General features: G+C 53.8%; 10 protein-coding genes across 10 annotated transcripts; 6 read left to right on the forward strand and 4 right to left on the reverse strand.

The window, feature by feature from the left end:
* Positions 1-1,745: 1,745 nt before the first annotated feature.
* HMPREF1541_02668 (uncharacterized protein) lies at positions 1,746-2,639 on the forward strand (the record flags this gene model as incomplete). Its single annotated transcript, XM_008717023.1, has 2 exons — positions 1,746-1,841; positions 1,890-2,639. The coding sequence occupies 2 exons, from the start codon at positions 1,746-1,748 to the stop codon at positions 2,637-2,639; spliced, it is 846 nt and encodes a 281-aa protein (XP_008715245.1).
* A 1,146-nt stretch (positions 2,640-3,785) lies between these two features.
* On the forward strand, positions 3,786-4,637 carry HMPREF1541_02669 (uncharacterized protein; the record flags this gene model as incomplete). Its single annotated transcript, XM_008717024.1, has 1 exon — positions 3,786-4,637. One exon carries the CDS (start codon positions 3,786-3,788, stop codon positions 4,635-4,637), a length of 852 nt encoding a protein of 283 aa, XP_008715246.1.
* Positions 4,638-5,521: 884 nt separating this feature from the next.
* Positions 5,522-6,828, forward strand: HMPREF1541_02670 (uncharacterized protein; the record flags this gene model as incomplete). Its single annotated transcript, XM_008717025.1, has 2 exons — positions 5,522-5,714; positions 5,927-6,828. The coding sequence occupies 2 exons, from the start codon at positions 5,522-5,524 to the stop codon at positions 6,826-6,828; spliced, it is 1,095 nt and encodes a 364-aa protein (XP_008715247.1).
* A 148-nt stretch (positions 6,829-6,976) lies between these two features.
* HMPREF1541_02671 (uncharacterized protein) lies at positions 6,977-8,725 on the reverse strand (the record flags this gene model as incomplete). The annotated part of the gene is made up of 5 exons (XM_008717026.1): positions 6,977-7,771; positions 7,829-7,971; positions 8,024-8,097; positions 8,150-8,222; positions 8,275-8,725. The coding sequence occupies 5 exons, from the start codon at positions 8,723-8,725 to the stop codon at positions 6,977-6,979; spliced, it is 1,536 nt and encodes a 511-aa protein (XP_008715248.1).
* A 1,098-nt stretch (positions 8,726-9,823) lies between these two features.
* Positions 9,824-12,515, reverse strand: HMPREF1541_02672 (uncharacterized protein; the record flags this gene model as incomplete). Its single annotated transcript, XM_008717027.1, has 5 exons — positions 9,824-10,340; positions 10,388-10,958; positions 11,005-12,012; positions 12,064-12,288; positions 12,335-12,515. 5 exons carry the CDS (start codon positions 12,513-12,515, stop codon positions 9,824-9,826), a joined length of 2,502 nt encoding a protein of 833 aa, XP_008715249.1.
* A 296-nt stretch (positions 12,516-12,811) lies between these two features.
* On the forward strand, positions 12,812-13,191 carry HMPREF1541_02673 (uncharacterized protein; the record flags this gene model as incomplete). The annotated part of the gene is made up of 2 exons (XM_008717028.1): positions 12,812-12,969; positions 13,029-13,191. The coding sequence occupies 2 exons, from the start codon at positions 12,812-12,814 to the stop codon at positions 13,189-13,191; spliced, it is 321 nt and encodes a 106-aa protein (XP_008715250.1).
* Positions 13,192-13,681: 490 nt separating this feature from the next.
* HMPREF1541_02674 (uncharacterized protein) lies at positions 13,682-15,907 on the reverse strand (the record flags this gene model as incomplete). The annotated part of the gene is made up of 3 exons (XM_008717029.1): positions 13,682-13,771; positions 13,824-15,384; positions 15,441-15,907. The coding sequence occupies 3 exons, from the start codon at positions 15,905-15,907 to the stop codon at positions 13,682-13,684; spliced, it is 2,118 nt and encodes a 705-aa protein (XP_008715251.1).
* Positions 15,908-16,652: 745 nt separating this feature from the next.
* HMPREF1541_02675 (uncharacterized protein) lies at positions 16,653-17,510 on the forward strand (the record flags this gene model as incomplete). The annotated part of the gene is made up of 1 exon (XM_008717030.1): positions 16,653-17,510. One exon carries the CDS (start codon positions 16,653-16,655, stop codon positions 17,508-17,510), a length of 858 nt encoding a protein of 285 aa, XP_008715252.1.
* A 762-nt stretch (positions 17,511-18,272) lies between these two features.
* Positions 18,273-21,479, forward strand: HMPREF1541_02676 (uncharacterized protein; the record flags this gene model as incomplete). Its single annotated transcript, XM_008717031.1, has 1 exon — positions 18,273-21,479. One exon carries the CDS (start codon positions 18,273-18,275, stop codon positions 21,477-21,479), a length of 3,207 nt encoding a protein of 1,068 aa, XP_008715253.1.
* Positions 21,480-22,934: 1,455 nt separating this feature from the next.
* Positions 22,935-25,117, reverse strand: HMPREF1541_02677 (uncharacterized protein; the record flags this gene model as incomplete). The annotated part of the gene is made up of 4 exons (XM_008717032.1): positions 22,935-23,873; positions 24,072-24,778; positions 24,835-24,892; positions 24,956-25,117. 4 exons carry the CDS (start codon positions 25,115-25,117, stop codon positions 22,935-22,937), a joined length of 1,866 nt encoding a protein of 621 aa, XP_008715254.1.
* Positions 25,118-25,817: the final 700 nt, after the last annotated feature.

Genomic DNA, 25,817 nt, shown 5'->3' on the forward strand with positions numbered 1-25,817 from the left:
GATTGGGGACACGCACAGCGAACGCACGTGTCGTCCCGCGGTCATGATGCCACTCATGCTTTACTGCCGTATTACATCACCGATCTTCAGGACCCTGGGTCCTTGGACAATGATTTGAATGATGCGGATGGCAGACAATCAGGTTTTGTGCGTGCATGTGTTTGATATGTACAAGCCACTAAAGACTGGCTAGACTCTATTCTATATGTCCAAACGATCGTACAATAATGTGAGCAAGCCACATCGTGATAGCGTACTCCTACCCACCGGCATGGTGCCTTTTCTCCCTGAGAAGTGCTCAGAGAACCAGCGCAAGTCGTCGGTTGAATTTGTGCAAGTACCGAAATTCTGCGGTCAGACCCCCATCTGTCGGCATCTGACTGGCCCCCAACACCGACTTCGTCTACACCAGACGGCCGGGCTTGCTTGTGAAGCGAGTTGGGGCCGAAACAACTACATGATGTCGGAAGGGGCCACGTCAACCCAAGCACAACTTCGATGAACGAGAAAGTGCTTTGCAGCCATATCATCATGGCAGTGACGTCAAAAGAACCATCGTCTCGAAGCTCCAGCACGAGCCTTTCGTCTAGCTTTGCGAGTTTCGCATAATTGAGGACCCGAAGTCGCTCCTGGACGTCAGCTCAATCAGCTTGCCAAGGTCCAGAAGGGCACGTTCTGCGGTGCCTACCAGATGCCAAAGCGTGGCGATTTTGGTCACAGCAATTTGTACTTCGAGCGCTGGATCAGAGGCCTGCCAGACCTGCAGGCACGATGCGTGCGAGGTTCCTTCTGGCGGCAAAGTGTCCATCCTGCTCATGTGCTGCATGCTGCACAATTGCCGTACATGCTGGGACCATAAGAACCACGCCAGGCTTACTTGGAAGGCGTTGCTCGTTGGTAAAAGAAGTTGCCATTTCAGGGCCCAAGGAGCAGGAGTGGCTTCTGAAGACACCGCACCAGAAAGGACTATTTTGATACTGTTTGATTGGGGTACTACTGCTCTGCGTTCGGTGGCATGTACCCATCTGGTTCGTAGCTCTGCAATAGGTGACTTCATGGGGCTCACCTGACCCGTAGCCAGCTGGTAGCGACCTCCTGCACGCCGGGCCACGGAATAATGCTCTCGTCCCTCTCCGGCCGTTTGGTGATCATCGTTACCTTTAGCCACATATCAGACGTTCGGGATGGAATGGTGGTATATGTATTACTGATAGTCTGCGGATATTTTTGCAGTCAATTACTCGGTTCGACGTTGCCGCCACAATGTCCACGCACAATGTATCAGAGCAGCGTAGAGATCCGGGAGAAAGAGCTCGAAGAAATCTGACGACGGAGAGACTGAAAGCCCAGCCGCGTTCACGAAGTGCCACAGAAATTGATGATCCAAACACCGCGTTTGTGCCAAGCTGATGCACGCTCGGCTTGGCGGACGCCCACCCGCGATTGCCACTCCTTGACGCCTTTTTTCGGTTGGCCTTAGGAGCGTTGCCTTCTCGTGACACCTCATTTCATCCTTTGTGCCTTTTTCAATCAACTGAAATTTGTTCCCTTTCCCTTACCTATTCTCCTTGGCTGCCGGATCTGGACAAGAAGCTTTACAGTCACTAGAAACACTCACCGCCCTGTGCAGCACCACAGGCGCTTGTGTTGCGGCCCAACAAAAGACTGGCCGCCCCATCGCCCGCTACTCATGAGCTCTTACACGTCTTTGAGATCTAGGCTTTAACGGTATTTGGCTGGACAAGATGTCGCAACTTCAGAGCGTCTTACCTGATGACGTGCATCCTACCGACATCGAGATCTATGAGCAACTTGCAAGACTTCAAAGCATGTACAATCAGGTTAGTCGGATGGAAGGGTCTTATCGTTGCGACTGTTGACACACATAGGCCAGCGAGCTCCGGACGCTCTTACCGGAGAGACTGATTGAGCCGACGCGCTTTGCGAGACAAGCTCCGCCGGAGAAGGTGGCTGTCCAATTGCGTGGCGCTGCCACATCTGGAAGCGTCCAGATCAAGAACTTCAAGAGAGCTTACCAGAGCGAGGAGATGCGATCTCTTTGGCAAACTGTCAACAACGCCGAGTATCCACAGGGCGACGATGTCTGGACGATGGACTACGCCCAATCTCTTTCGAAGATCAAGAGTCTCAACGGTGCAGACAAAGCTGGTGACTCAACGAATGCGGACCAGAGTTTAAGCGACCATCATTCCGTGTCTGCCATCATTGCAAAGTTCCGAGAATCGCATCCTACCATTCCAATCAACACGCCTGCTGCACCAGATGACCTACCGGTCGAACTTACCGTTGCATCCATGGCGTTTCAAATCGTGGACCAAGGATTAGAAGGCAATCATGTCTACAGTGTAGCGGCAACGGAGGATACAAAGCCTACTGCAACCCAGCTGGCAGTCCTACGGCACATCGAGAGGTCCCACGAACAAGAAAATCTACAGGCGTTGATGGGTCTCTTAGCTTCCTACAGCAATATCATGAGCACGCCATGTCAGAAGTGCCAGAAGGTATTCGATCAGAGCCTCAAGCTACCAATCGTGCGCGAGAAGAAAAATTCGACAACCAGTGGAGGGGACTTGGAGTGGTCAATTCTGCATGATTCTTGTGCCTATGCATCGGATTAGCTCAAAAGCACCGCTCAGGCTGCATTTATTTGTGCTGAACAAGGCCGCCTCCCAGTCTATCGAAATATGGGCACTTGAGAGGCTGTCGAGAAAGCGGTGCGCCAAACGCCGCCAGGCACTATGACCGACCCTTCTGGTTCTGGATATGCCAGGGACGGTCGTGTCGTCAGACGCGTGCGTCGAATGGTCGCATACCAGGAACGCCCCAACAACCACAGCAGTGCATCGAGGGGGATCATGACGCCGGAAGAAGTGAGCATCGCGTCGACTATCAGAACAAGTAACGCAGAGAGTCGGAAAGTGACAGCAGCTGCGACGCATAGCTGTGGAAATGATACGCCTTCAAGGTGGGGCCCCGACTTACAAAAGCGGCGCCAGCGTCCTAGCGTAAGAGCCCAAGGCCAAAATCGCTAGCAGGTCATGGGAGCTCCGTGAAGCTCTTGACCAGAACCTCCGCTGCGAGGACTGCATTGCGATGTGCCGCCGCGAAGAGGCCATGGAGACGGTCTGTAGGCTTCAGCGGTGATCAATATCCAAGATTTTGCGGGAAACAGATATGATTAGACCAGCTACGCCACCTGATGAAACCGTGCAGCCAGTCGATGCGCCGTGCGCTCTTCTGTGCAAACCACGGGTCCAGGAGTTGTCTATACGCAACGAAGGCAGAGCTCCTGTCATGCCTCGGGGTTGTCGATGATGCCCTGATGAGGCGCCAAAACGAGGCTCGTTGCCATGCAAAACATGACTAGCCTAGAACAACCTAGCGCAGGCTTAAATTGGACGCGGATCGTGCTGAGCGGGCCAGACATTGGTGGGCGCAGTCGATAAGCGAGCAAATCAAGCACTTTTCCGTGTCCGCACCCTGGAGACCGAGAGCGTCCGTCCGGCTGTTTGGTGAGACACCTTTCTCGCCATCCTCAACTTTCTGCTCCCTTGCCGTGCATTCTACATTCATTATCTCTATCACCTCTATCGTTACACATCAGTCCTATACTCCCACTCTCGCTACCATTCGTGCAAACGGTCACTCGCTTTCGCCGTTAATATCTTCTGCTCCCGAACTTCGAACCCCTTTTTCCTCCCAACACGAAGTCCGTCCGTGTAGACATTGTCCGTCAGTCGCTCCGCAGGCCATAGTCCGTCACAATGAGGGCCTCCGGCCTCGTCAATACTCTCCTCGCATTTGTCCTTCTTTTTACCACGGTGTCTGCGTCATGGTGGTCACCGTTAGAAGAAAATGCTTTGGTGGGGAGACAGAACGATGATGACAATACCAGCTCGGGAAACAATGACAATGACCAAACTACCAGTGGGGATTCAGCTTCCAGAACGGCAACAGACGAAGATTCTTCCGCGTCAGCATCGAATTCGGACTCACAAGAGACGGATTCCGAATCGGCTTCTGGCACAGGGTCGAGGTCTGGCTCGGGGTCGAGAACCACCTCCAGCAGGACGAGAACGACCAATGTTGATCCTCGCCTGCCGGCCGGCGGCGTTGAGCTCATCACCCCCGCTGCAACTGCTGGCTCTCAGTACTATAAGGTTGGCGACACCATTACCTTCGAATGGAACTACACGAGCCTCTCCAATACCCCCTCCGCAATCGACATCTTCGCGACCTGCTCCCTGAATCAAGCGACCTACACCATCTCTTCTAACATGTCGGTGGAAGAGACAGGCAAAGTGCTCTGGGATACAGGAGACTCTGCCAACGTATCGGCTCCTTTCCCCGTGGCCACCTACACCCTGTTTATTCACGATGCTGCAAGAGATCCTACACAAGTCGCATCGGCTGGTGACCTGGGCGTTTTCAATCAGTTCCGCTTTGGCATGTACACACCACAACCGTACACCCCACTGAATGAGTTCAAGTGTTCCACTTGCAGCGCAGCACTTTCGCTTTACGAACAACAGGCCTTGGGAGTCCTTGGCGTGACTGCTGTTGTCACGGTGCTATCATTTTCATGGTTTGCCAACGGCTTCGGGCTGCTGGGCTGAGTCTGGCGGCCAACGACTATGGTTGTCCATACAAGTTTCCCGCCTAATCTGGATATTTCATCCGTTCAATTTGCATTTCGAGCAAGCATAGCGAAAAGGAAAGGGGCTGGAGTTCTCATGTTGGACACGGAAGAATGGAGTGGTATAGTCTGCGACCTACTGGGGAAGACAGAGAGGTACATTTGGCACGGCAGACCTATAGGGTTTGTGTAAACGACATCTGCCAGCAATCTAATGACTAACAACGGCTTCTTGCACGAAGCAAAAACTATGGCCAAAATCTTAAAACAACAAACACCAACAACGAGAACTGGACGATTGGATGACGGTACCGGAAAATCTACTTGAATGAGTTTGTTGTTTAAGGCTCCAATAGCAGCTAATGAATACGACATTGTGACTTCAGTTCCATTGCTAGCCTCGCAATTATGGGAGCTGATTCGTGCGCGCAATACCCAGGGATCTAACGCATCCGAGTAACGAAAGAGCTTTTTTGTTGCGTACCGTCTACTCTCCGAGCGCACCGCGTCTTCGCTTTCTTGCGAGTGAAATATTGTTGCAGTGATAAAGTGATGAAAATCGACCTGAAGGGTGTATAGGGAGCAAGCAAGACTAGACAGCAGTACGTTGTCAATTAGCAGACCCGCAACATGTGTTTGCGGAGATGGGCGACTTTGAAACTTGACAATCTACTGCTACTCATTATAGACCGCAGCTGCCACTCAACGCCTTGTGTCATGTCGAGTACACGACCAGTCGATCTAGCTCTCAAGCGCACCGTGCTGGAAGAATAGAAACACGTTTCGCCGCCAGTGTCTGCATAAGCGACGTTGTCTATACCATCTCTTCCTGCTTCTACCGTCACAGACGGCACGACAACGACAATGGCAGGAAAGACTCGAGTCCTCCTTATCGGCTGCGGTGGAATTGGTACCATAACGGCTCTGAATCTCGAGGCGTCAGGACAGTGCCACGTTACGGCCGTGCTTCGGTCAAACTATGAGATCGTTAAGGAGCGAGGCTTCTCAATAGACAGCCTTGACCACGGCAAGGTGGAGGGGTATCGTCCCAGTGAGAGTAAGTTGTCCTCCTGGCTGTATCTGATTCAAGCATTCGCTCCCCGGCGTTGGGCTTGTTCTACCCCTACGTGGATCTTCCTCCCTACGAAGTATTGGTTTTCCACTGGGATGCATTTCTTCTGCCGAACACTCGACATCCCTCGATGCATGCTACCTACCCGTCGAAAGCAGGGAAGAAACAAAGCTGACCCACTCTCCCCATCCTCACAGTCCGCACCACGATCCCCGACCTCTCCAAGGAAACGGTAGCCCCCTTTGACTACATCATCGTCACCACCAAGAACATACCGGACGTCCCTCCCCATCTCCCCAGCCTCATCGCCCCAGCTCTCACCCCAGGCCACAGCGCCATCCTCCTGATCCAAAACGGTCTCAACATCCACATCCCCTTCGCCACCGCCTTCCCCTCGGTCCCCATCCTCTCCGGCATCTCTCGCATGGGCGCCAACGAGCTCGCGCCCGGCGTCATCCTCGAGGACGACCCAGACCGCCTCTCGGTCGGCGCGTTTCCGGCCACCGAAGGAGGAGACTCACCCCCTTCAGACGCGGCAGTGGCAGCAGCCAAGCGTTTCGTCGAGTTGTACGCCGTCAGCGGCAAGGCGGTGGTCGAGTACAACGCCAACGTCAAGTTCGAGCGATGGCGAAAGCTCTGTTACAACGCGACCTGGAACCCCGTGTGCGCGCTGACGGGCCTTGATACGGGGCGATTGCGGCTGGTGGGCGAGAAGGCGGACCCGTTCAGTCCTGTGAACCTGCTGCTGAGGCCGGCGATGCGCGAGGTGCTGCGGGTGGCGAGGGCGGACGGTGCGGTGCTGGCGGCGGACGCGGAAGCGGAGGAGAAGCTGGTCGAGGGCGTGGTGGAGGCGGAGCCGCTCGAGGTTTTCTGTCAGCCTAGTATGCTGCAGGATGCGAAGAAGCGGAGGGTGTGGGAAGTGGAGAATCTGCTCGGGGATGTGGTGCGTGTGGCGGCGGACAAGGGTGTCGAAGTGCCGGCGTTGAGCGCGATATATGCGCTGGCGAAGGGCAGAATGTGGGCGTTGAAGGAGGACATGGGGTTGATCAATAAGGACGAGGAGGTCCGCAAGCGTAACGAGGGCATACAGGGCAGATGAACTAAGAGAATGCTGAGCCAAATCAAAACAGTTGACCCGTGTGCTCCTATACTAAATACCCTTACCTCCCCTGGCCAATGCAGCGGGCGAAGAACCTGCCGAGAACATGCAGGTGCCCCCGGAACTACAGACCCCTAAACGCAAAGACCTAAGCATCGGCTCTCACCACGAAATCATGCGGCTCTTCCGCCACCCCCCGTCTCTGCATGTCCGCGCGATGCCTCTCCTCTTCTCTCCTCGCCTCCTTGTCCCTCTTCGCCAGCACGCTGCCCACATCCCCACCCATGGGATGCGGCGCCACCCGCTGACCCATCCCCCCAAACACGCCCATGCCAACGCCTCCCAACCCAACTCCTCCTCCTGCTGCTGCTGCTGCTGCTCCTCCATACATCTGCCTCGCCGCAGCAACCTCCTCTGGCACGTCCCCGCCCTCAACCCGCCCGACGCCCGCCGCCTCAGGACTGACGCCCTCATCCCACACCTGCGAGCCGTCGCTCAGGTTCCGCGCCATGACCATGTTGTAGCCGAAGCGGACGTAGCCCGCGGCGAGGATGCCCTCCCAGGGACACTTGCCCACGCTGTCGCACGGGTAGTCGAAGGGGCAGCAGATGCCGCCCGAGTTGGGGCACTCAATGCAGGAGGGGTTGGGGTCCGTTTTCTGAGTGCTGTTGTTGGCCGAGGGGTCCGTGGCGTTGCGAAGCGATGAACTAAAGGTGACGGTATCGTTGTGGAACCGGTTGGTGCTGTCTTTGTCGGCGGCGGCGGCGTCGACGTCGGAGAGGGGGTCGCTGGTGCCGTTGCTGGCGATGCGGTTGAGGCCGAAGGCCCCGATATCCTCTGATGGGCCGCAGTAGGAGGCGTAAACTTCGACAGTGACGGTCGAGCGGGAGGCTGTGGGAATTGGGGTGTAGACATCGGTGATGGTGAAGGTGCCGCTGCCAGTCTGAGGGTTCGATATTAGTGCCCGTTTCAGGGTGTCTAGTGGTGAGTGGCGACTTACCAGAGTACCGCAGCCCGAAACACGCCCGCTGCCGGAGATGATGCCAGAGGATGTGAAAGAGAGGGTTGTTTGGTCCCTGCCCGCAATGGCGGGCCAGACGGTGCCAGATCCGGTGAGCGTCGCTGTGCCGTTGCCTTCGCCGCCTACAAAGTGTGAGACTGGATTCATCGGAAGAGAACTATGGGATTCACTTACAGCCTGTGATACTGGCGCTGCCGATAAAAGTTCCAGTGCCTATCAAAACACCGCACCCAACAACGAGCGGAGCACTGCCTGTGTGTAGTGTCAGCAGAAGCGAACGAACCGCCACAACCAGCAGACTTACCGCTTGCGATGCCCACCGAGGTCACTGGGAAGAATGGAGCCAGAGCAGGATAAACCGTGCCGGAACCACCTGCATTGGATGATTAGCCCGGAACATCAAGCTGTGATCGGGTCCAACTTACTGACTGTGCCACTGCCACCCGTGACCGTACCACACCCTTCCACCGTGACAGGTGCGGTGGTGATGCTCGGCGGAGCTGCAGTAGTCGCGTCGCTACGTGTGCTGGCGCTGCTGGTGCCACTCCCATCACTAGGACTAATAGTTATAACGGTGATGATTGATGTGGAGCTGGAAGAAGATACGGGCTGCACCGATAGAGTGATCGTGGTGCTCGAAATCACCAGAATGTTGAAACTGGATGTCGAGGGGCGAGATTGCAGGCTTGCACTTGTAGTAGTCAGAGCGGACACTGAGAATGAGGACCTCGAAGACAAGGATCCAGAATAGGAGAGGCCTGTGCCACTTGAGGCCGACGGACTCGTTGAGCTCAGAGTTCCGCTGGCAGATAGGCTGTTGAGCCCCAGACTGAAATCTCCAGGAGGTGATGAGGAGTTGCGCGTACTCGAGGTCATTGTGAACGCGGTGGAGGGGGGTGCTGTGAATGTTGACACAGTCGAATTGCTCGTATATGTCGTGCTCGATACAAATACACCACTAGTGAAACTGTAGGATGGCGTGGTAGAGCTAGTCCTATTCGCCAAGCACGATTCAGGTGTGGTGAAGCAGCAAGGTAGGGTGTAGCTAGATGTCTGCGGACTCGTGAAGATTCCAGAGTACGAGGAGCCAAAGCAGAAGGTGCTTGATCTTGGATCTCTTGATTTGAAAACGCCCTCATGCTCGTTAGTGCTCGTTGAGGTTGTGTGAAGAGACTAGTACCCACGTTATATGGAATCGTCGTACACTCAGGTCTCGTGCTGAAGCCAGTATCCGAGTTGTATGAGCTGGTGTATCCTCCTGCTCCATCTCCTCCACACGGGGTGCAGGTTGGAAATGGAGGGTCGCTTGCAAAGACACCACGTTTGAATACACCTTTGCCGAGTCTTCGTTGTGCCTCCCGTGCTCCTTTATTGTAGTAGATGCTGTACAACGTATGCTGTTCGCCGTATGGTCCCGGGGTGATCAGAGGCGCGATTGCCGTGATCAACGATGGATGAGCTCCTGTGGCTTTCGCAAGGTCCAATTCTGCCAGGTGATGAGGTATTGTAGGGATGCGTGTTTCAATTCGGAGGGTTGTGGCAGAGCCATGGTCCAGATAGGCCTGCACGATGCTGGCGAGCAGCAAGCTGACCCAGACAAAGGCAGATGAAGCCATTGCTTGTTGCACCTCTTTGGCGCGTCGATGGAGTACGCCTTCTGTAGCGCACTCTCACCTTGCTCCCCAAGTACCTAGCGACGATGCTACGCGTATCCTTGAAGCACGGATGTTCGGGCTGGCTTGGAATGCCAGCCGCAATTCCAGAGGTCAGACCAAGGTCTGGCTCGAGCAGATATGGCAAAGCTTTGATAGCAATTGCAGAACGGGCCAGAAGGGTTGATAGATCCCGTACACCCGAAGGATGATTGTTACGTCTCAAGCCATGCATCTATGCCATCAAGAAATTCCGTAAAGCCACCACGAGCTGGCTGAACCCGCAGGCTCATGGTTGACCCTTCCACATGCTGCTCTGCTTCTACTGATTTGCTGTCAATTCGAAAAGCAAGATCGTCTCTGTAAAGCCCGCCTTGTTGACGGCCTGAGGAATTAGGCTCGTGCCTTCCCAGCTGATCATGTACTCAGCTCCCTTGGTACTCATGCCCCAGAGCCAAATGTCGGTCGAGTTTCGAAAGTCGACCTGCCTCTCCTGGCACGTCTCGGTGCCGAGACAGCCGGGAGCATCCCAGTTGTTGAAGAACGTATAATGACCGGATCCATAGTTATAGATATTGCGCGAATTGACAAACCGGAGTCCCCAAGTTCGAGCACAGTTTCCTCTTTCACAGTCCGAGAAGTCAGGATCATGGTATCTCGGATCGACGACAAAGGGATCTGGCGGGGTGGGATTTCCCTGATAGTACGCGGTCTCGTGTTGGATCACGCCTAGCCAAGTGTTCTTGGAGTTGACGAATTGGTAGTCGTAAAGCACCGAGTGTTCCGCTGCGGTTCCCCAGAGCCAGTTGGGTCCTTCTTCACTCTCAATGAGGAAGCCTCTGCTGCCTGTTAGCAAGCTATATCACGAAGTCGAGCTTCGACGTACCGTCCATTGAAGATGTAGATCTGGTCCCTATCGGGGGCATCCAGCTGATGATCAGAGACCCAGCCCCAGACGTTCTCCATGTAAATGTTCGCTTGAGGCGTAACATGGAGGAGTAAGAACGCCCCGAAGCAGTTCTTAACAACGTCCGCGTCATTAGTGATTCGCACGCCTGGTGTTTTGCGACAGGTATCGACTTCAAGTAAAGTGCCTGCGGTGCCGCCGATGCGATAGTGGGCGTCCCACATACCCGCCGCACCCGGAATCGCTTGCTTGATGTTCCATTCCACTAAGATGGCACCGGGGCAGGGCCCTTGCGTTTCGAACACGATATCCACCATCTCCACGGTACCAAGCTCGCCGGGTTCACCCACCCTCCACATCACCTTGGGGTTCCGCATGTCGCTAAATAGCGGACCTCGAGCCATGATGATACTCCAGAGCTCGCCTACAATCTTGAGATCCTTTGGTATTTGAACTGTTTTCTCGACAATATAGGCACCCTTGTCAAGATATGCAACTTGTCCGCTCGCGCTTGCAGCGTTGAAGAACTGTTGCATTGCATCCGAATCATCTGCGGAAGGTCAATACGTGTTCAAACACGCTACCAGCGATCTCACCTGTGGCTCCGTCTGCCTTCAGTCCAAACCCTTTAGCGCTCAGGAATCTGTCATCTGTCAAGTCCTCGTACTGCGGCCGTGGTCGTCCAAACCAGTTCCCTCGCGGATCAACCAGGTTGGCTGGCCTCGGAATCGGGGCCAACTGGCGCTGAATAGTAAGTTCCTGTGCAACACGAACCTGCTGGGATGCATTCTGGAAAACACAGGACGTGCCATTGAAAATTTGCCCGTTTTGCTCTTGTCCGGCCGATGTCCAGGCATTGCCTTGTCCGAACAGTTGAATGTATTGGGCCCCTGGAAGTATGACGCGCGAGCTTGCATCCATGCCAACCGCAACAGCAGTCGGTGAGCCAGTAAAATCGACTCGCTCCAGCATTAGCGAGCCGCCTGACTGCGGTGAGCTATAGCCAGGAGCGTATACAGACAGAACGCCCAACGTGGCCGAGACCAGGCTATCCACGATCATGACAACGCTTACTGCCTGGTTGCCAAATCCGCCATTGGATAAGTCGAAGCCTATGTCGCAGTTCGTTATGATCACTTGACTGAAGAGCCATACCCAGTTGAAGACGAATTTGACGGCAGTGCGTGATCCATCTATGACAATGTTTCGTGACGTGAACTGCTGACTACCAAGGACCATGCCGATCGAGCCGCCATTAATGGTGATATCGCTGAACCAGCCCCCGGATCCGTTCTCCATGTTGATCCCCACTTGAGTGTTACCAGCCGCGCTCTTGGGCCGCATATTGATTCGGATGTTCTGCATGCCTGTTGCTTGAGCGACTTGCCAATGAATAGCGGACGTGTCATTAGGAGCCTGCGTCAAGTCAAAGTTGAAATTGCGAATCTGCCTATAAAAGTTGTTTTGATTGTCCCACCAGGTCTTGCCGGCGCCGCCAAATCCCGGGATATAGATGTTGGCATCAAATGCCGATACACCTATGATCTGGTTAGACTTGGTGTAGTTTGCCGCAACGAAAATCGTGGGCGGATTTATGGCGTCCCCTGAGTCAAACAATTAGCATCACAATTTGTGGGTGATCCCAGAGCTCTCACCGATAGCCTGTGTCATATAGTACAAGACAATAGCATTCGAGATTCTGTAAGTTCCAGCTGGGAAGTAGACAATCGCAGGTTGAATTGTCGACGATCCGCAATCCTGGCCAGCGGGAAAGACGCCGCCGCCACACCGTGATGAATTGCCGTGGGGCGGTTTTCCCAGGGTTCCAGGGAAAGCCACTGCATTGTTGATCGCCGTCGTGTCGTCTGTAATCCCGTCGCCTTCCGATCGTTAGTGAGTGTCTTCAACTCATGTTTATCAACAGACCTTTGGCGCCAAAGTCTTTGACATTGCGATAGTAAGGGTAGTTAGTATTTGGCTGGAACGTTACACTGCCTCTTCTGGTGATGGTTTCCCTCCAATATGGTCTCGGCTGCTGGGCATTGACTCGCGCAAATAGGCACAAAACCTGAAATAACAGAAACGACAGACAGGGAGCTGACAACATGTTGAGACAGGCCTGACAGTAGACAATCATTCACAAACTCAAATGCTGTTAGTGAGTCGAATCGCAAAAGCTTAAAGCTCAAAGCTCAAAGTCCTCTCTTGATCGACGCGAAGAGGGTCGGGGCTCATCGCGGTGGCCCAAGTGTCCTCCTCGACGGGAATGCAACTTCGTTGAGAAATGTGGCCAGGCGGCTCTCGGTCCATGTTTTTGAATGCCTTCCCAGCAAGGGTTAGATTTCACAGTATAATTGGCGGTCAGCACCGAGGGTATCTGAGCAAAGATCCCTACAAGCCATAATGTGGTTGGTTTTGTTCACCACGATCTATGCCGCCGCTCTGGTGGCGGCAGACGAGCCTGAATCCGGGGCGATCGACACAGCAGATATTGCAGACACTGGAGTCGACACTGGTTTTCTGTGTCCTAGTCCCATTGCCGTACATTGTCCGAAAGACGAGTAAGTCTACCTGTTCTGATGTCGTCAATGAGAGACCAAATCACTGACTGGAGTCAAAGCTTTTGTTGCTACTATGCCGAATGCGAGGACGGCGCGTGTCCTATCAAGATCGATCCGAAAGTGATCGACGGCAACTATATCTTCGGTCAGAAGCAATTCAAGCGCAACGGCGTTCAAGAGGAGCACATCAATGTGCCAGTAGAGCGTCGATGGCAGGCCTAAGCGGTGCAGCCAAGCAAAGCCTCTGGGCTCTGGAGCATGCTGAGGCTATGGCTGCACAGCCCTTCCGATAGAAAGCAGAAGCTGGCGAGTTGCAACGAGCAGGGGGAGAAGTTGGTGTTATAAGGCAACCCTGTGGTTAGGCTTTGAGATTAGCTTTCGGGTCTTGGCACCTGTACCCTACAACCCGAGGGCGCAACTGACTTACGCACTCATACTGTACGTTGAGAGTTGCTGTAATGCGTACTCGTGCGAATACTAGAAAAACTTCATATTTTGCAAACCTATTAATCTCGTATCGTCACCGAACGTCACTCATGGGGTATGATGCTTGAACGCCCATGATCGAAATGTAAAGGAGCCACGCGAGACTTCCGGTGCTTCCTCCCTCAAACCCTTCTGACATCGTCCATTTTGGCCTCGTACTATCTGCCATTCCTGAGGTGAGTTATCGGCACAGCTTCCGAGCCGTCTCGCTTAGATGCTGTCTCGATCAAGATTCACCGTAAGCTTCAGCAACCTCCTTCTTGTATTGCTCGAGAATCTTCTTCCGCTGTAGCTTCTGTGCCGCAGAGAGAAATCCCTGGAAAATTGTCAGCTAATTCACTGTTTGTGCCACTACAGCATAGACTTACGTTTTGTGGGGTCCACTCTTCGTCGGCGAGCACCACACCTTCAATGATTTCGATGCCACTCAGGCCCAAGCCTCGGCCGACCTTCTGGAGCTCCTTCAACACAGCTTCCTTCATCTTCTTGTTATGAGCAAGCTCCTCAATGCTGCCTCCCTGAATTCCGTGTTCGGAAGCCATCTTCTTCAGAGGAGCCTCAACGGGCACGACGATTGCAATCGGCCGATTCTTATCTTCCGCAGCATAGACGCAGATGTTGCCCACGACCGAAGCTGTTTTGTAGGTGGATTCGAGTTTTTCGATTGCGATGTACTCGCCGTTCAGGGTCTTCACAAGGTTCTTCTTGCGGTCGATGATCTTGAGATGACCATTGGGATTGAACTCGCCAATGTCGCCGGTCTTGAACCAGCCATCACTGGTCAAGGCCTCCTGAGTCTCCTTATCGTTATCCCAGTAGCCTTCGGTCACAGAAGGACCACGAATCCAGACCTCACCCTGTGGAGGCTTATTGGTCGAGAAGTATCCAGCATCTGCAAAGTCCACTAACTTGACCTCGACACATCCTGGAATGTCACCAAGGGCCAATGGATCCCAAGCCAGTGGGTCCTGAATGGCTCCCATAGCAGACGTCTCGGTCAGGCCGTAGCCGGATATCATAGGAGTGATGGCGTAGCTAATGAACTTGATGGTCTCCTGGGAGATGGGTCCGCCGCCAGAGAAGCCGACGCGAAGTCTGCCGCCGGTGGCTTCTTTGAGTTTCTTGAATACAACTGCATCGAGCACCCCAGCGCCGGGAAGACCCGTGCCCAGAATGGTCTGCTTCAAAGACAAAGCGCCCCAGAACATGTTCTTGACAACAAACGAACTGGAGTTGACCTTGCTAATGATACCTTTCTTGACACTTTCCCATACCGCAGGAACACCAATCAGGATAGTGGGCCTGAATTCGCGGATGTCGCCTTTGCAGTTTCGAACCGAGGCATCGGACAGTGTTTTGGGGTTGCCGTAGCCCATGATGCAGCCCCAGTACAGGCAAGCATTCTCAAAGACGTACTCCAGGATGTGCGACTGGGGGAGATAGGTCAGAATAGCATCACTTGGGCTAAGGTAAGGAGCCACGATGGATTGGATTCCAGCCAAAGACGCAATGACCTGTCTTTGCTTGAGCATGACACCCTTTGGCGGGCCAGTCGATCCCGAAGTGTACATGATGCAACACAGATCATCCGGAGTGGGAGGAACAGGCTCAACGGGCTTTGCAGCACCGGCTTTGCGCAGTTCTTCGAAGCTCTGAACTGTGAGCGAGCTGCGCTTGGCTTTGATCTTCTCCAGGTCCTCGTTGAGTGTTTTGGTCTCGGGTTCTGTATTGTAGATGATGTGCTCAATGCTGGGCGCATCATCGATAATATTGGCAAGTGTTCCGAGCAGATTCGGGTCGAGAAAAATGGCCTTGGAGCTGGTCTGCTTGAGCGAGTGCTTCAGACCGTCTGGGCCCAAGGAGTCGTAGGCTGTGACGATGGGGATTGATTGGGATCCGCAGGCATGGGACATAGCAAGCCAATGAGCACTGTTACGAGCGTCAGTAAATCGCGCGGCATCGCTCGCGCAAGTGGGGTTACTCACCTGGTGGCACCATAGACATGCACCTTCTCCTGCTTGTTCAGGCCCAGGCCAGCGAGGCCCGAAGCCAGCTCATGTACAAGCTTGTCATACTCGATGAAGGTCATGTACTCGTAGCCACTCAGCTCCCAATATGTCCATTTCTTGTCGACCTCCTGCTCCTTACCATCGACCATCTTCTTGACCTTCTTGTTCTCAACATGCTCTTTGATGACCCGGCGAGATCCCATAGCTTTGGCATTGCCAAATTTCTTAACAGCTCGCTTGAGGTTGTCGTATATGGTTGTAATATCAGCAGTGGGCCGACCGATGAGTTCATCTTTGGCAAGAGGATTCCGGCGCGGAATCGTCTCTCCATCTTTCTTCTCAACACCAGGCACTTCGACACTGAAAGGAGGCTTCTTCTTCATATACGGCTGAATGAAGCCATCAACGCGAGGCCTGGTGTCATGATCCAGATTCCCCGACATGGTGGATGGTGCAGGCGACGATCAAATGCGGAAGGTTGGGGAAATGTGAAGCCTGCGCAATGTCACAAGTCTGCGCCTCTTCAGAAAAGCAGGCTTACACAAGGGATGTGTAGCTGTAATCGATTAAACAATGAGAGGGTAAGGAGGATAAATAGAATGTGGCAGTGCGTACACCGTTCGGGCAGGCTTCCAAGGACTGGTGTTTACGAGCTCAACAGTTGCAGGCAAGCACCGTCGCTCTCTTACTTGCCAGGGCAATGCGGAGAGGCGACTTTCGGAGACGTCATTGGCGCCAAGGGGCGCTACCAAGGCACCCAGACTCGCCAGAAAGGCTCGGTCTCCTGCCCCTAGCAACCCAGCAAACCACCGCCCCTGACTCCGCCTCAAAAACCTCTCCGGTGCCAGCAACAAGACTGCCACGGCCAGTCAAGCCGTCAAGTAGGACACTACTGCCTGGCCAAAACGCCACCTGTTCCGCAAACAGTGCCTATCGTATCATTGATCACGCGGACTCTCACGGGTGCCGCTTTGGTAAGACCGTCGTCAGTGCGTGAGATTATCTCTCGCTTACGCCCGGTGCCTGGTCGACCAGCAGGCGGAACGACAATCTTCAACGTTTACTGTACGGTTTGAGCTGAGTATAAGCTGAGGCGCAGCCTCACTTGGTGCTGAGCGTTCCCCACTCTCATGCAAGGCTTTGCTAAGTGCTCTCTCGAGTCGTCATTCCAAGTGCCACTGGCTTTTAATGGTTGAGACTGTGAGCATCGCCGCCTTCATTTCCTGGCTCGGCGATCCGATTGAAGATGCGTCCGAGGAGACGTTCTTCCTTTTCAGCGAAAGCCTGCCTTCAAACAATCTTGGCTTCATTGACAGTAGAGCCCAAGAACTCGACTTGGACGTCGCCGGCCAATCGATTACACTGAAGCAGTCCCCTGGACTGCTCAACTCACAGCGGGATACCGGTACTACAGGTGCTGTGCTTTGGAAAATAACGCCGCTCGTTGCAGCATGGCTCGCCTCATCAGTCTCGGCTCTTCATCGCGCGGGTGTTTTGCGTGCAAATTCCATCGTGGTTGAACTCGGTTGTGGAATCACCGGTCTGATCGGGATTCTAGTAGCCCCAAGTATATCGTCTTACGTTCTCACCGACCAGACTTACATTATGAAGACACTGCGCGAGAACATCACTGCCAACGCTTCCACTCCAGGGGAACAGAGGAGAAAGGGAACTCGTCATGTTCTGGCTCGGCCGAGTACTGTCCCGCTCGATTGGGAGACAGATACGCCATCCCTTGATGGTCTTGGTCTGCAGACGGACCAGATGATCGACTTAGTCATTGTCTGCGACTGCGTGTACAATGAGTACCTAATCAAGCCGTTAGTCGTTACCCTTGAAGACATCTCTCGACTTAATCGAGATGGTTACTCGACAACAATCCTGATCGCTCAGCAACTCCGGTCGGAAACCATATTCGAGCAATTTCTGGCTGCGCTGATGGCATCATTTGCTGTCTGGCGCTTACGGGACGAAGATTTGCCCGAAAATCTACAGATGGGCTCGGGCTACGCTGTGCATCTGGCACTCCCGAAGCCCAAGCCGTGAACGAGAGGCCGTCTCCTGGCGGTAATTTGCTCATAGGCTGGAACTTGGGTTGTAGAGGAGTGGCTCAGCGCTCTTCGTGCCATGTCTGCCCCAAGTCTTGTCCTCATACCCGTCCTCGTCTGTCGCCGTCTCCGTGCAGACACCTTAGTATACGCTGGCGACCGCCACGGATCTTTCAACTCGGTTCGTTAACTCGACTTGATTGTCACGACCACAGCGACAAGACCAGTTCTCCTTCGAACTTCGTAGCTTTGGCACTTTTGCCTTCGTGGACCTGTCAACGCCCTTAAGGAAACGTGCCTCGTACCTGATGTGTCTTGAGAGTGGACCAGTCGGAGCGGACCGACCGATGGATCCACAACGAATTTGCGGCAGTCGTCGACCAATGCCCTGTACAACATCCTGGTGCAGGTTGTCAAATATCCATAGCTGATATGTCATACTTGCAACCAACGTAACGCGGATGTATACCACATATCGCATTGGCTTGGTGTAGACTTGGTACCCGCACCGTGTGGTACGTACTTTGAACAATAGTAACTCAAAGTCGGTGACAGGATGAGGGGCTCAGCCTCGTTTTGTCAGATCAGCCTCGTGGAGTGGACTCCCTAGCTTGGCGCTGTTCCCTGTGCTTTGGCTCTCCCCCTCCACAAGATTTATTCCGCCTGTTCAAGCGTTAGGACGCGTACAATATATCTTTTAGGAACCTTGCCGTTTTGGCGTCAGTGAGTTGGCCCGCCCAAGGGCACGCATCTGGCAAATATGGACCTCCGTAACACTATCGAGTCCACTCTGTCGGCGGATGCCACTGTGCGCCAACAGGCCGAAACAGCGCTCAAATCGGCCGAACAGCATCCAGGTTTCACCACCGCCCTACTCGATATATTGCAGGCCGAAGAAAATGCGGCTGTGCGCCAATCTACTGCCATCTACCTCAAGAACAGGATATCGAGAGGCTGGTCAACCGAAAACCCTGTTCATACTCCCATACCAGAAGGCGAGCGGAAGCCCTTCAGGGACCGTCTCCTGCCCGTCCTTGCCTCCACTCCCTCACAAATCCGGGCTCAACTCGTGCCTGCCCTTCTGACGATCCTACATCACGATTTTCCCTCCAAATGGCCGGAATACATAGATATCACCATCCAACTGGTGGACGGTCAAGATGCCTCGTCTGTCTTCGCAGGTCTACAATGTCTTCTGGCTGTATGTCGGACATATCGCTTCAGAGCAGGCGAGTCGGACCGCGTCAATCTGGATAAGGTGGTCCAAGCATCCTTCCCACGGGTGCTGGCCATCGGCAATAAATTGGTGGACGAAACAAACCCTGAGGCTAGCGAAATGCTGCGACTGGTGGTCAAATGCTACAAGCACGCCATCTACTACGAGCTTCCAACTCCGCTGCGCGAACACCAGACAACGGTCGATTGGTGCACACTTTTCCTTCGCATAATCTCGCACGACCCTCCTGCGTATGCCATGAATGAGGACATCGATGAACGAGAACAAAATCACTGGTGGAAAGCCAAAAAGTGGTGCTATGCCAATCTCAACAGACTCTTCGTCCGCTACGGTAACCCGACAGGTCTGTCCACGAGCCAGGCGAAAGAGTTTGGAGAATTTCCCAAGATGTTCATCACTCACTTCGCGCCGGAGATATTGAAAGGCTACCTCGGCGAGATCGAAAAATGGGTTGGCGGAAATCATTGGTTGAGCAAGCCGTCCCTCTCATATACTCTGATATTCTTGGAGGAGTGTGTAAAGCCCAAGTCTATGTGGGATGTTCTCAAACCCCATATGGACAATCTGGTCAAACACCTGGTATTCCCAGTGCTGTGCTTGTCGGAAGACGACATCGAGGTCTTCAACGACGATCCCGCCGAATATCTTCACCGGAAGCTGAACTATTATGAGGAGGTTTCGGCGCCTGATATTGCAGCCATCAATTTCCTGATTGCATTGACAAAGAGCCGCAAGCAGCAGACATACGTCATTCTGTCCTACGTAAATGAGGTTGTCACCAAATACGAGTCGGCTCCAGACGATCAGAAGAAGCCGGTTGAGAAAGAGGGTGCACTCCGCATGATTGGTTCTCTAGCTTCTGTCATCTTGGGAAAGAAGAGCCCAATTGCCGATCAGGTCGAGTACTTTTTCGTCCGTCATGTCTTCCCTGAGTTCAGGTCCCAGCATGGCTTCCTCCGAGCTCGGGCTTGTGAGACGATGGAGAAGTTCGACCAGCTTGACTTCAAGGATCCCAACAACCTCATGGTCATTTACCGCAATATGCTGGAATCGATGGCTGACCAGGAACTACCTGTACGAGTGCAAGCCTCGCTCGCGTTGCAACCACTGATCAGGCACGACGTGATAAGAACCGCCATGCAGCAAAATATCCCTCAAATCATGCACCAGTTACTGAAGTTGGCGAATGAGGTCGACGTGGATGCCTTGTCCAATGTCATGGAGGATTTCGTCGAAGTCTTTTCCGAGCAGCTCACTCCCTTTGCTGTTGCTTTGTGCGAGCAGTTGCGGGACACCTACCTCCGCATCATTCGGGAACTACTCGAGAAGAACGAGGCAAAGGCGCATTTGAATGGCGAAGCCCCGGAGTATGGAGAATATTTGGACGACAAATCTATCGCCGCCCTTGGAGTGCTGCAGACCATCGGGACACTGATCCTTACTTTAGAGGCCAGTCCTGATGTGCTGCTCCACCTCGAGACGATCCTCATGCCTGTCCTCACGATCACGCTCGAGAACAAGTTATTCGATCTATTCAACGAGGTTTTCGAGATTGTCGATTCTTGCACCTTCGCCTCCAAGTCCATCTCAGACACAATGTGGCAGGCATTCGAATTGATGCATAAGACTTTCAAGGACGGCGCGGAGCTATATCTGGAAGACATGCTGCCAGCCCTCGACAACTTTGTTGCTTATGGCCAGGATCGTTTGGTACAGCATCCGCCTTACCTTCAAGTCCTAGCTGGAATGGTTAGAGATATATTCCAAGACCAGAAGGTTGGCAGTGTCGATCGAATATGCGGTTGCAAGCTCGCCGAGGCCCTCATGCTGCACCTCCGTGGCCGAGGTCCACTCGACACGTATATTGAGACATTCATCAGCCTAGCCATGGACATACTGGCCAATCCCTCTCAAAAAGCCAACATGGTCAAGTCTTATAAACTTCACCTGCTCGAAATGGTCATCAACGCTCTCTACTACAATCCACTACTGGCCCTGCAGATCCTCGAGTCCCATAATTGGACCAATAAGTTTTTCTCTATCTGGTTTGGCAGCATCGACAACTTCCGCCGCGTCCACGACAAGAAACTGTGCATCGCCGCCATCTCTGCTCTGCTGACCATCCGAGGCGAGCAGGTTCCGCAGTCCGTACAGACTGGTTGGCCTAGACTATTGACAGGGGCTACGTATCTATTCCGGACGCTACCCGCGGCTATGAAGGCACGCGAAGAGAACATGCGAGCGAATGATGGTGCAGATCTGGACGATGAATATCTCTCTAGCGAAGACCCCGATGAGTGGAATGACGAACCGGGTGGCGCGCAAGACGCCTCTGAGTGGGGCAACGTCGAATCGGCCACTCTGCCAGATACTAAGGGCGACATCAAAGACGAATCGCAAGCGTATCTGGATTTCCTCTCTGAAGAAGCCAAGAAGTTCAGTTCACTCGTCGAGGATGACGAGGAGAGTATGCTTGAAGATGACAGCGTTCTAGAAAGCCCACTCGACAAATTCGACCCTTACGGTACCTTCAAGGAAAGTCTCGGCAGACTACAGCAGGAGCAGCCACAGCTGTACGGGCAGCTCACGGGCGTACTGGCGCAGGAAGACCGCGATGTATTGACCCAAGTTGTTCAGCATGCGACGACGCAGCAGCAACAACAACAACAACAACAACAAGCTGCCCAACGAGCTGCTGTACAGGAAGGCCAGCCCACTGCTTCCACCTAGTCAGCGCAAGCGGCGAAGATGGAGAGATTGGAGAGACTTGATCAGAAGCTATTCGCCGAGCTACAAGCGGCTCAAAAGAGAACTCAGGACCTCATCAAAGCGGCTGCCGGAATTCTCCTGGGCCACAAGACAGACTAGGCGAGGGCCTGGGACATCGCGTTGACAGCGACAGGGCAGTAAGCTCATGGGTGAAGGGACTCAAGATCTCGGCCGTACCTACAAGCCCACCTCGTTTTAGTAATCCGGCACACCGGAAGGGTTCACAGCGTCAAGGAATAACCGGCAGCATATCAGACGGGAGCAAAGAAGGTTTCGCGGGAAATGACGAGGAGGACAAGCGAGTGCGGACGAAGGGGCACGCCTCAGTAAATGCGGACACTGCAACCTGGTCTGCCTTAAGCTAGTGTTATCCGACAGAGACAGCACCCGACTACCCACCCCACCCAGCCCGACCCAGCATAGCCCAATGTCTAGCACACCCATAAACCCATCCATACGTAGCAAGCGAGTATCTCAAGACACGAACACTGCTTCTCCTGTTTTGTAAGGACACGACGGGTCACACACTTCAGTCTTTGGACCAGAGCATTGCTGGTCCTAACACTTATATTCATCTCTGCCAATAGCACCTGTAGAATCCAGCAAAGCTACAAGCCGCGAGTCGATGGTGATGTTCATTACGTTTCAAACCCAACAGATAGACAAGCTGCCCCTGGACTATTATGGAGGAATGAATATCTCGGGGAAGCAGCAGCAGCAGCAGCAAAAAGCGCCTCTCCTCTTCACTCCACGCCCCATACAGCGCCGCCGGCCTTCTCATATCCGCGATGTCTCTTCTCGAGGCTTCATGTTCATGGTCTTCCTCCTTATCCCGCAATTTTGATACAGCCCACAAAGCTCTCGAAAAGGACCAGTCCGTGACCCCTTCACTATGCCAGTCTCCGGTAGACAGTGCCGTGTAGCAGGCAATACCGTTCCATGCCTGTCCCAGTGTGTCCGGCAATTTATCTACCGAAAACCCAGATTCCCTTTACTTCGCAACCGTGAAATTTACCCGTATCGTCATGCCTGTCCATGCCACTCTTGATGATATTGCACAACCATACACGCAAAAATTCGTTCGCCGAAGACCATTAAAGTCAATCTGCAATTTGTTTCGCAAGGAGAATGAACGGTACTGATAGCACCGCTCACCTCCACATGCATGCCAACACCCGCATAAGGTGTTCAGAACCCAAGTCCAACCACCAGCACCGCCCGCTAGCCTGCACACTGTTTTGCCATAAAGTCAACGTTGGATATCTTTTTGCATTTACCAATCTGTCGAGTAGTAGTCGACCTGCACAATTTGATGTTGAAGGATGCCCATAACCGTTGAAGCACTCGCTAGAGAAGAGCCAGAAGCGCAGGAGCCGGATCGGGTGAGTTTGGCAACGACGCGGAAAAGCCCGGCTTCTAAGCAGGACTTTTAGCGCTTTGAGGGTTGCCATTGCGCCGAGGGGCTTGATTCTCATCGTTGACACTCAAGCCCGACAAACTAGTGTTAAGGAACGCAAAAGGATCGGCGCCTTGGTTGTTGCCGTAAAAGCCATTTTGAGGCGTACCAGTCGATTGCGAGGGAGTATCTGCCGCACCGCTGAAGGCAGCTTGAGCAGCAGGGCCAAAAGAGTGCTGCGACATGCTGCTAGAAGCGTAGCCTGGGGTCATGCCACCCATCTGGGGGAAGCCAGCGGGTGCACCCATACCGGAGGGCATACCGTAGGAATTGGGAGGAGGCTGAGCGAATGCAGACCCTGACCCAAAAGCCTGAGCACCAGCACCATAAGGACCAGGACCGGGCTCATTGCTCATTTGACTGGGAGGCCCCATACCAAAGTTGGGTGGTGGAGCCATGGGCGAGGGGTAGCTTTGTTCAACGACGATGGCCGCCCCAGCTCTTGGAGCACCACACCGCAGACAGTTGACATTCTTGGCAAAGTTGTGGTATGAGCATCCTTCGGCACCGCAACGCCAGTCACCAGCACGGAAGGGGACAGGACCGTTGCCTCGACCACCGCCATGATGGTGCCCTCCATGATGACCGCCATGGTGACCTGGACCTCCGCCATACATGTGACCACCGTAAGGAGGAGGGTACTGGCCGAAGTTGCCAGAGTATGGATCAACGCTAGCGCCTGCCGCGGGGAAGGAGCAGCGGAAGCACGCAGTGCGCCGCTGAAAGTTGGAAAAGCCGCATGATGGACAGTTCCAGTCGCCAGGGCGGGGACGATTCTTCGAAGGTGGGAAAGGAGTGAGAATCTCGGCGGCTCGATCGAGGACTCGGCTAGAGGAGGGAGAGACCTCGATGGCCTTCTCGTTGAGGGCGCGCCCGTTCATACAGAGAGACTCTGCAGCCTGATCAGATAATATCAATTAGTGAACCGTGACGTCAGAAGTGTCGGAGCCACAGATGAGTTGAAGATGAATTGGTGAGGAGGCAACGTGAAGGAAAGTTGCAGGCGAGCTGCAGACAGATTGCTATGAGGTAGGTGGCAAACAAACAGAACTGGGCAGCTAGAAAAGATAGGGTCTCGAGCTCGTTAGGCCACTTACCTCCTCATGAGATGAGAAAACGGCGAATCCAGAACCCGTCGGCTTGTGCTGATCTGGGGTTCGCAATGTCCAGAAAGCAATTGGACGGCCACCAAATTGAGTGAACCAAGATTCTAATTCCGACTGAGTGGTGTCATGGGGCAAGCCGTTCATATGGAGGACCTTGCTTCGCTCCTTTAAGAAGGCGTTGACATCTGCTCTTGCATCCATGGGGCGAGTCAAGATCTCGGGATGATCCTGAGCGGGTTGCGACTTCCGAATGAGACCTCGAAGAACTCTGGTCAGGGTAATGGCTTCTTCCATGGCCCGGCGTGGCGAGGCAGGAGCGAGGGCTTGGAGATGGAAAGGCAAATTGTGCTTGATGGGGGCTGACGATTGCACAGGTTCCACCTCAAGAGCGGCACAGATGTTTGCTAGTGAGCTTGGACCGAACGGCAACGACTCAGGATGGTGTTGCTGCCAGCGGGAATACTCAGAGCGGAGGTCGAAAGTGCGCGAGTGCTGAAGATAGGCAGGTAGCACGACGGCCTTGTCCCGGGCTTCACGAGGCAGTTGGACACGAAGGTCCCAGGCATCCAGTGTGACGAAGGAGAATTCCAGGTTCTTGTTGATCAGTTGTTCCTGGGCAAAAGCATCGAAGCGCGTAATTGCGTCTCGGAAAGAGCCGGCGTTCCTCACATGCTCCCAAGTCAGGGTGGTAAGGCTGGCTGAGACCACAATATCAGCCTCTGTGCAAATTGTGGTGCAGGGGTGAGACACTTACTGCACAATGGGGTGATTGGGGTGTTGACCGGCTTCACCAGGACGCTTTCACGATGCAACTGCAGTGAATGTGATCAGTCTGCGTTCACTTATGGTATGTCTGGGTAGCACTGCCTGCCTACCTCATCGCAAGTCTTGCTGTCGAGCAAGATCCATCCGATCTCTATGACCTCGGCTGAATCTTTGGTCACGTATACGCCATGTTCATCGCAAGTGGTCGCAACATGCATAACCACATAACGGTCAAGTTTGGGGGCCGCGGAAGCTGCAGATGCGGAGGCCATATTGTACAAGGGCAACTGATCTATCGACAGGTAGATTCGTGATAGCTAATGCGATAACGACGACGACCGGAGGTGGCGGCTTGGAAGCTACTGCATCCATTGTCAGCGGCGCTTGCGGAAGTATGGTCGGGAGGGGAACGTACACAGCAAATTGCAGGCAGATGTAAGTCGTGGACGGAAAAGCAGGACCACCGAACTCCGCACCGAGAATCCAGTTATGTCAGGCTCAAGCTGTCAAGTAGCTTGCTCCGAGCACTGGACTGGAAGAACAGACCCTCAAAAGAACGGGACTGATAGAAGGGAGATCGCAAGAAGGATGTGGGAGGAGGTTAGAGGAGAGAGACGGTGGAGTTGGAGGTGAGAAATGATGAAAGTCGGAAGTTCGAGGCAAAAAACTGGTGGACTTGATGCTCGGCTAAACGTCTTTTGGCTTGGTCCAACGCACATGGACATGGCTTCGCTTACGATACGGCACAGGTACACCATTATCCGCATTATTGGTACAGCAGTGGCTTGATCTACATGTATACAGTGGTTGTAGAGGGTTTGGCGACCTTGCAGGCGCTGGCGCCGGCACGTTGACCACGAGCGGCTGCAGTGACAGACCACGAAGTGCAGAAGACGTGCGGAGAACGGCACGTCTCATGGCTATCAGGCGGCTCGTGCAGCGAACACCAACGCTTGCTTCTTCACGGAGAGG

This window comes from Cyphellophora europaea (genome assembly GCF_000365145.1).
Source record: "Cyphellophora europaea CBS 101466 unplaced genomic scaffold supercont1.2, whole genome shotgun sequence".
Lineage (NCBI taxonomy): Eukaryota > Fungi > Ascomycota > Eurotiomycetes > Chaetothyriales > Cyphellophoraceae > Cyphellophora > Cyphellophora europaea.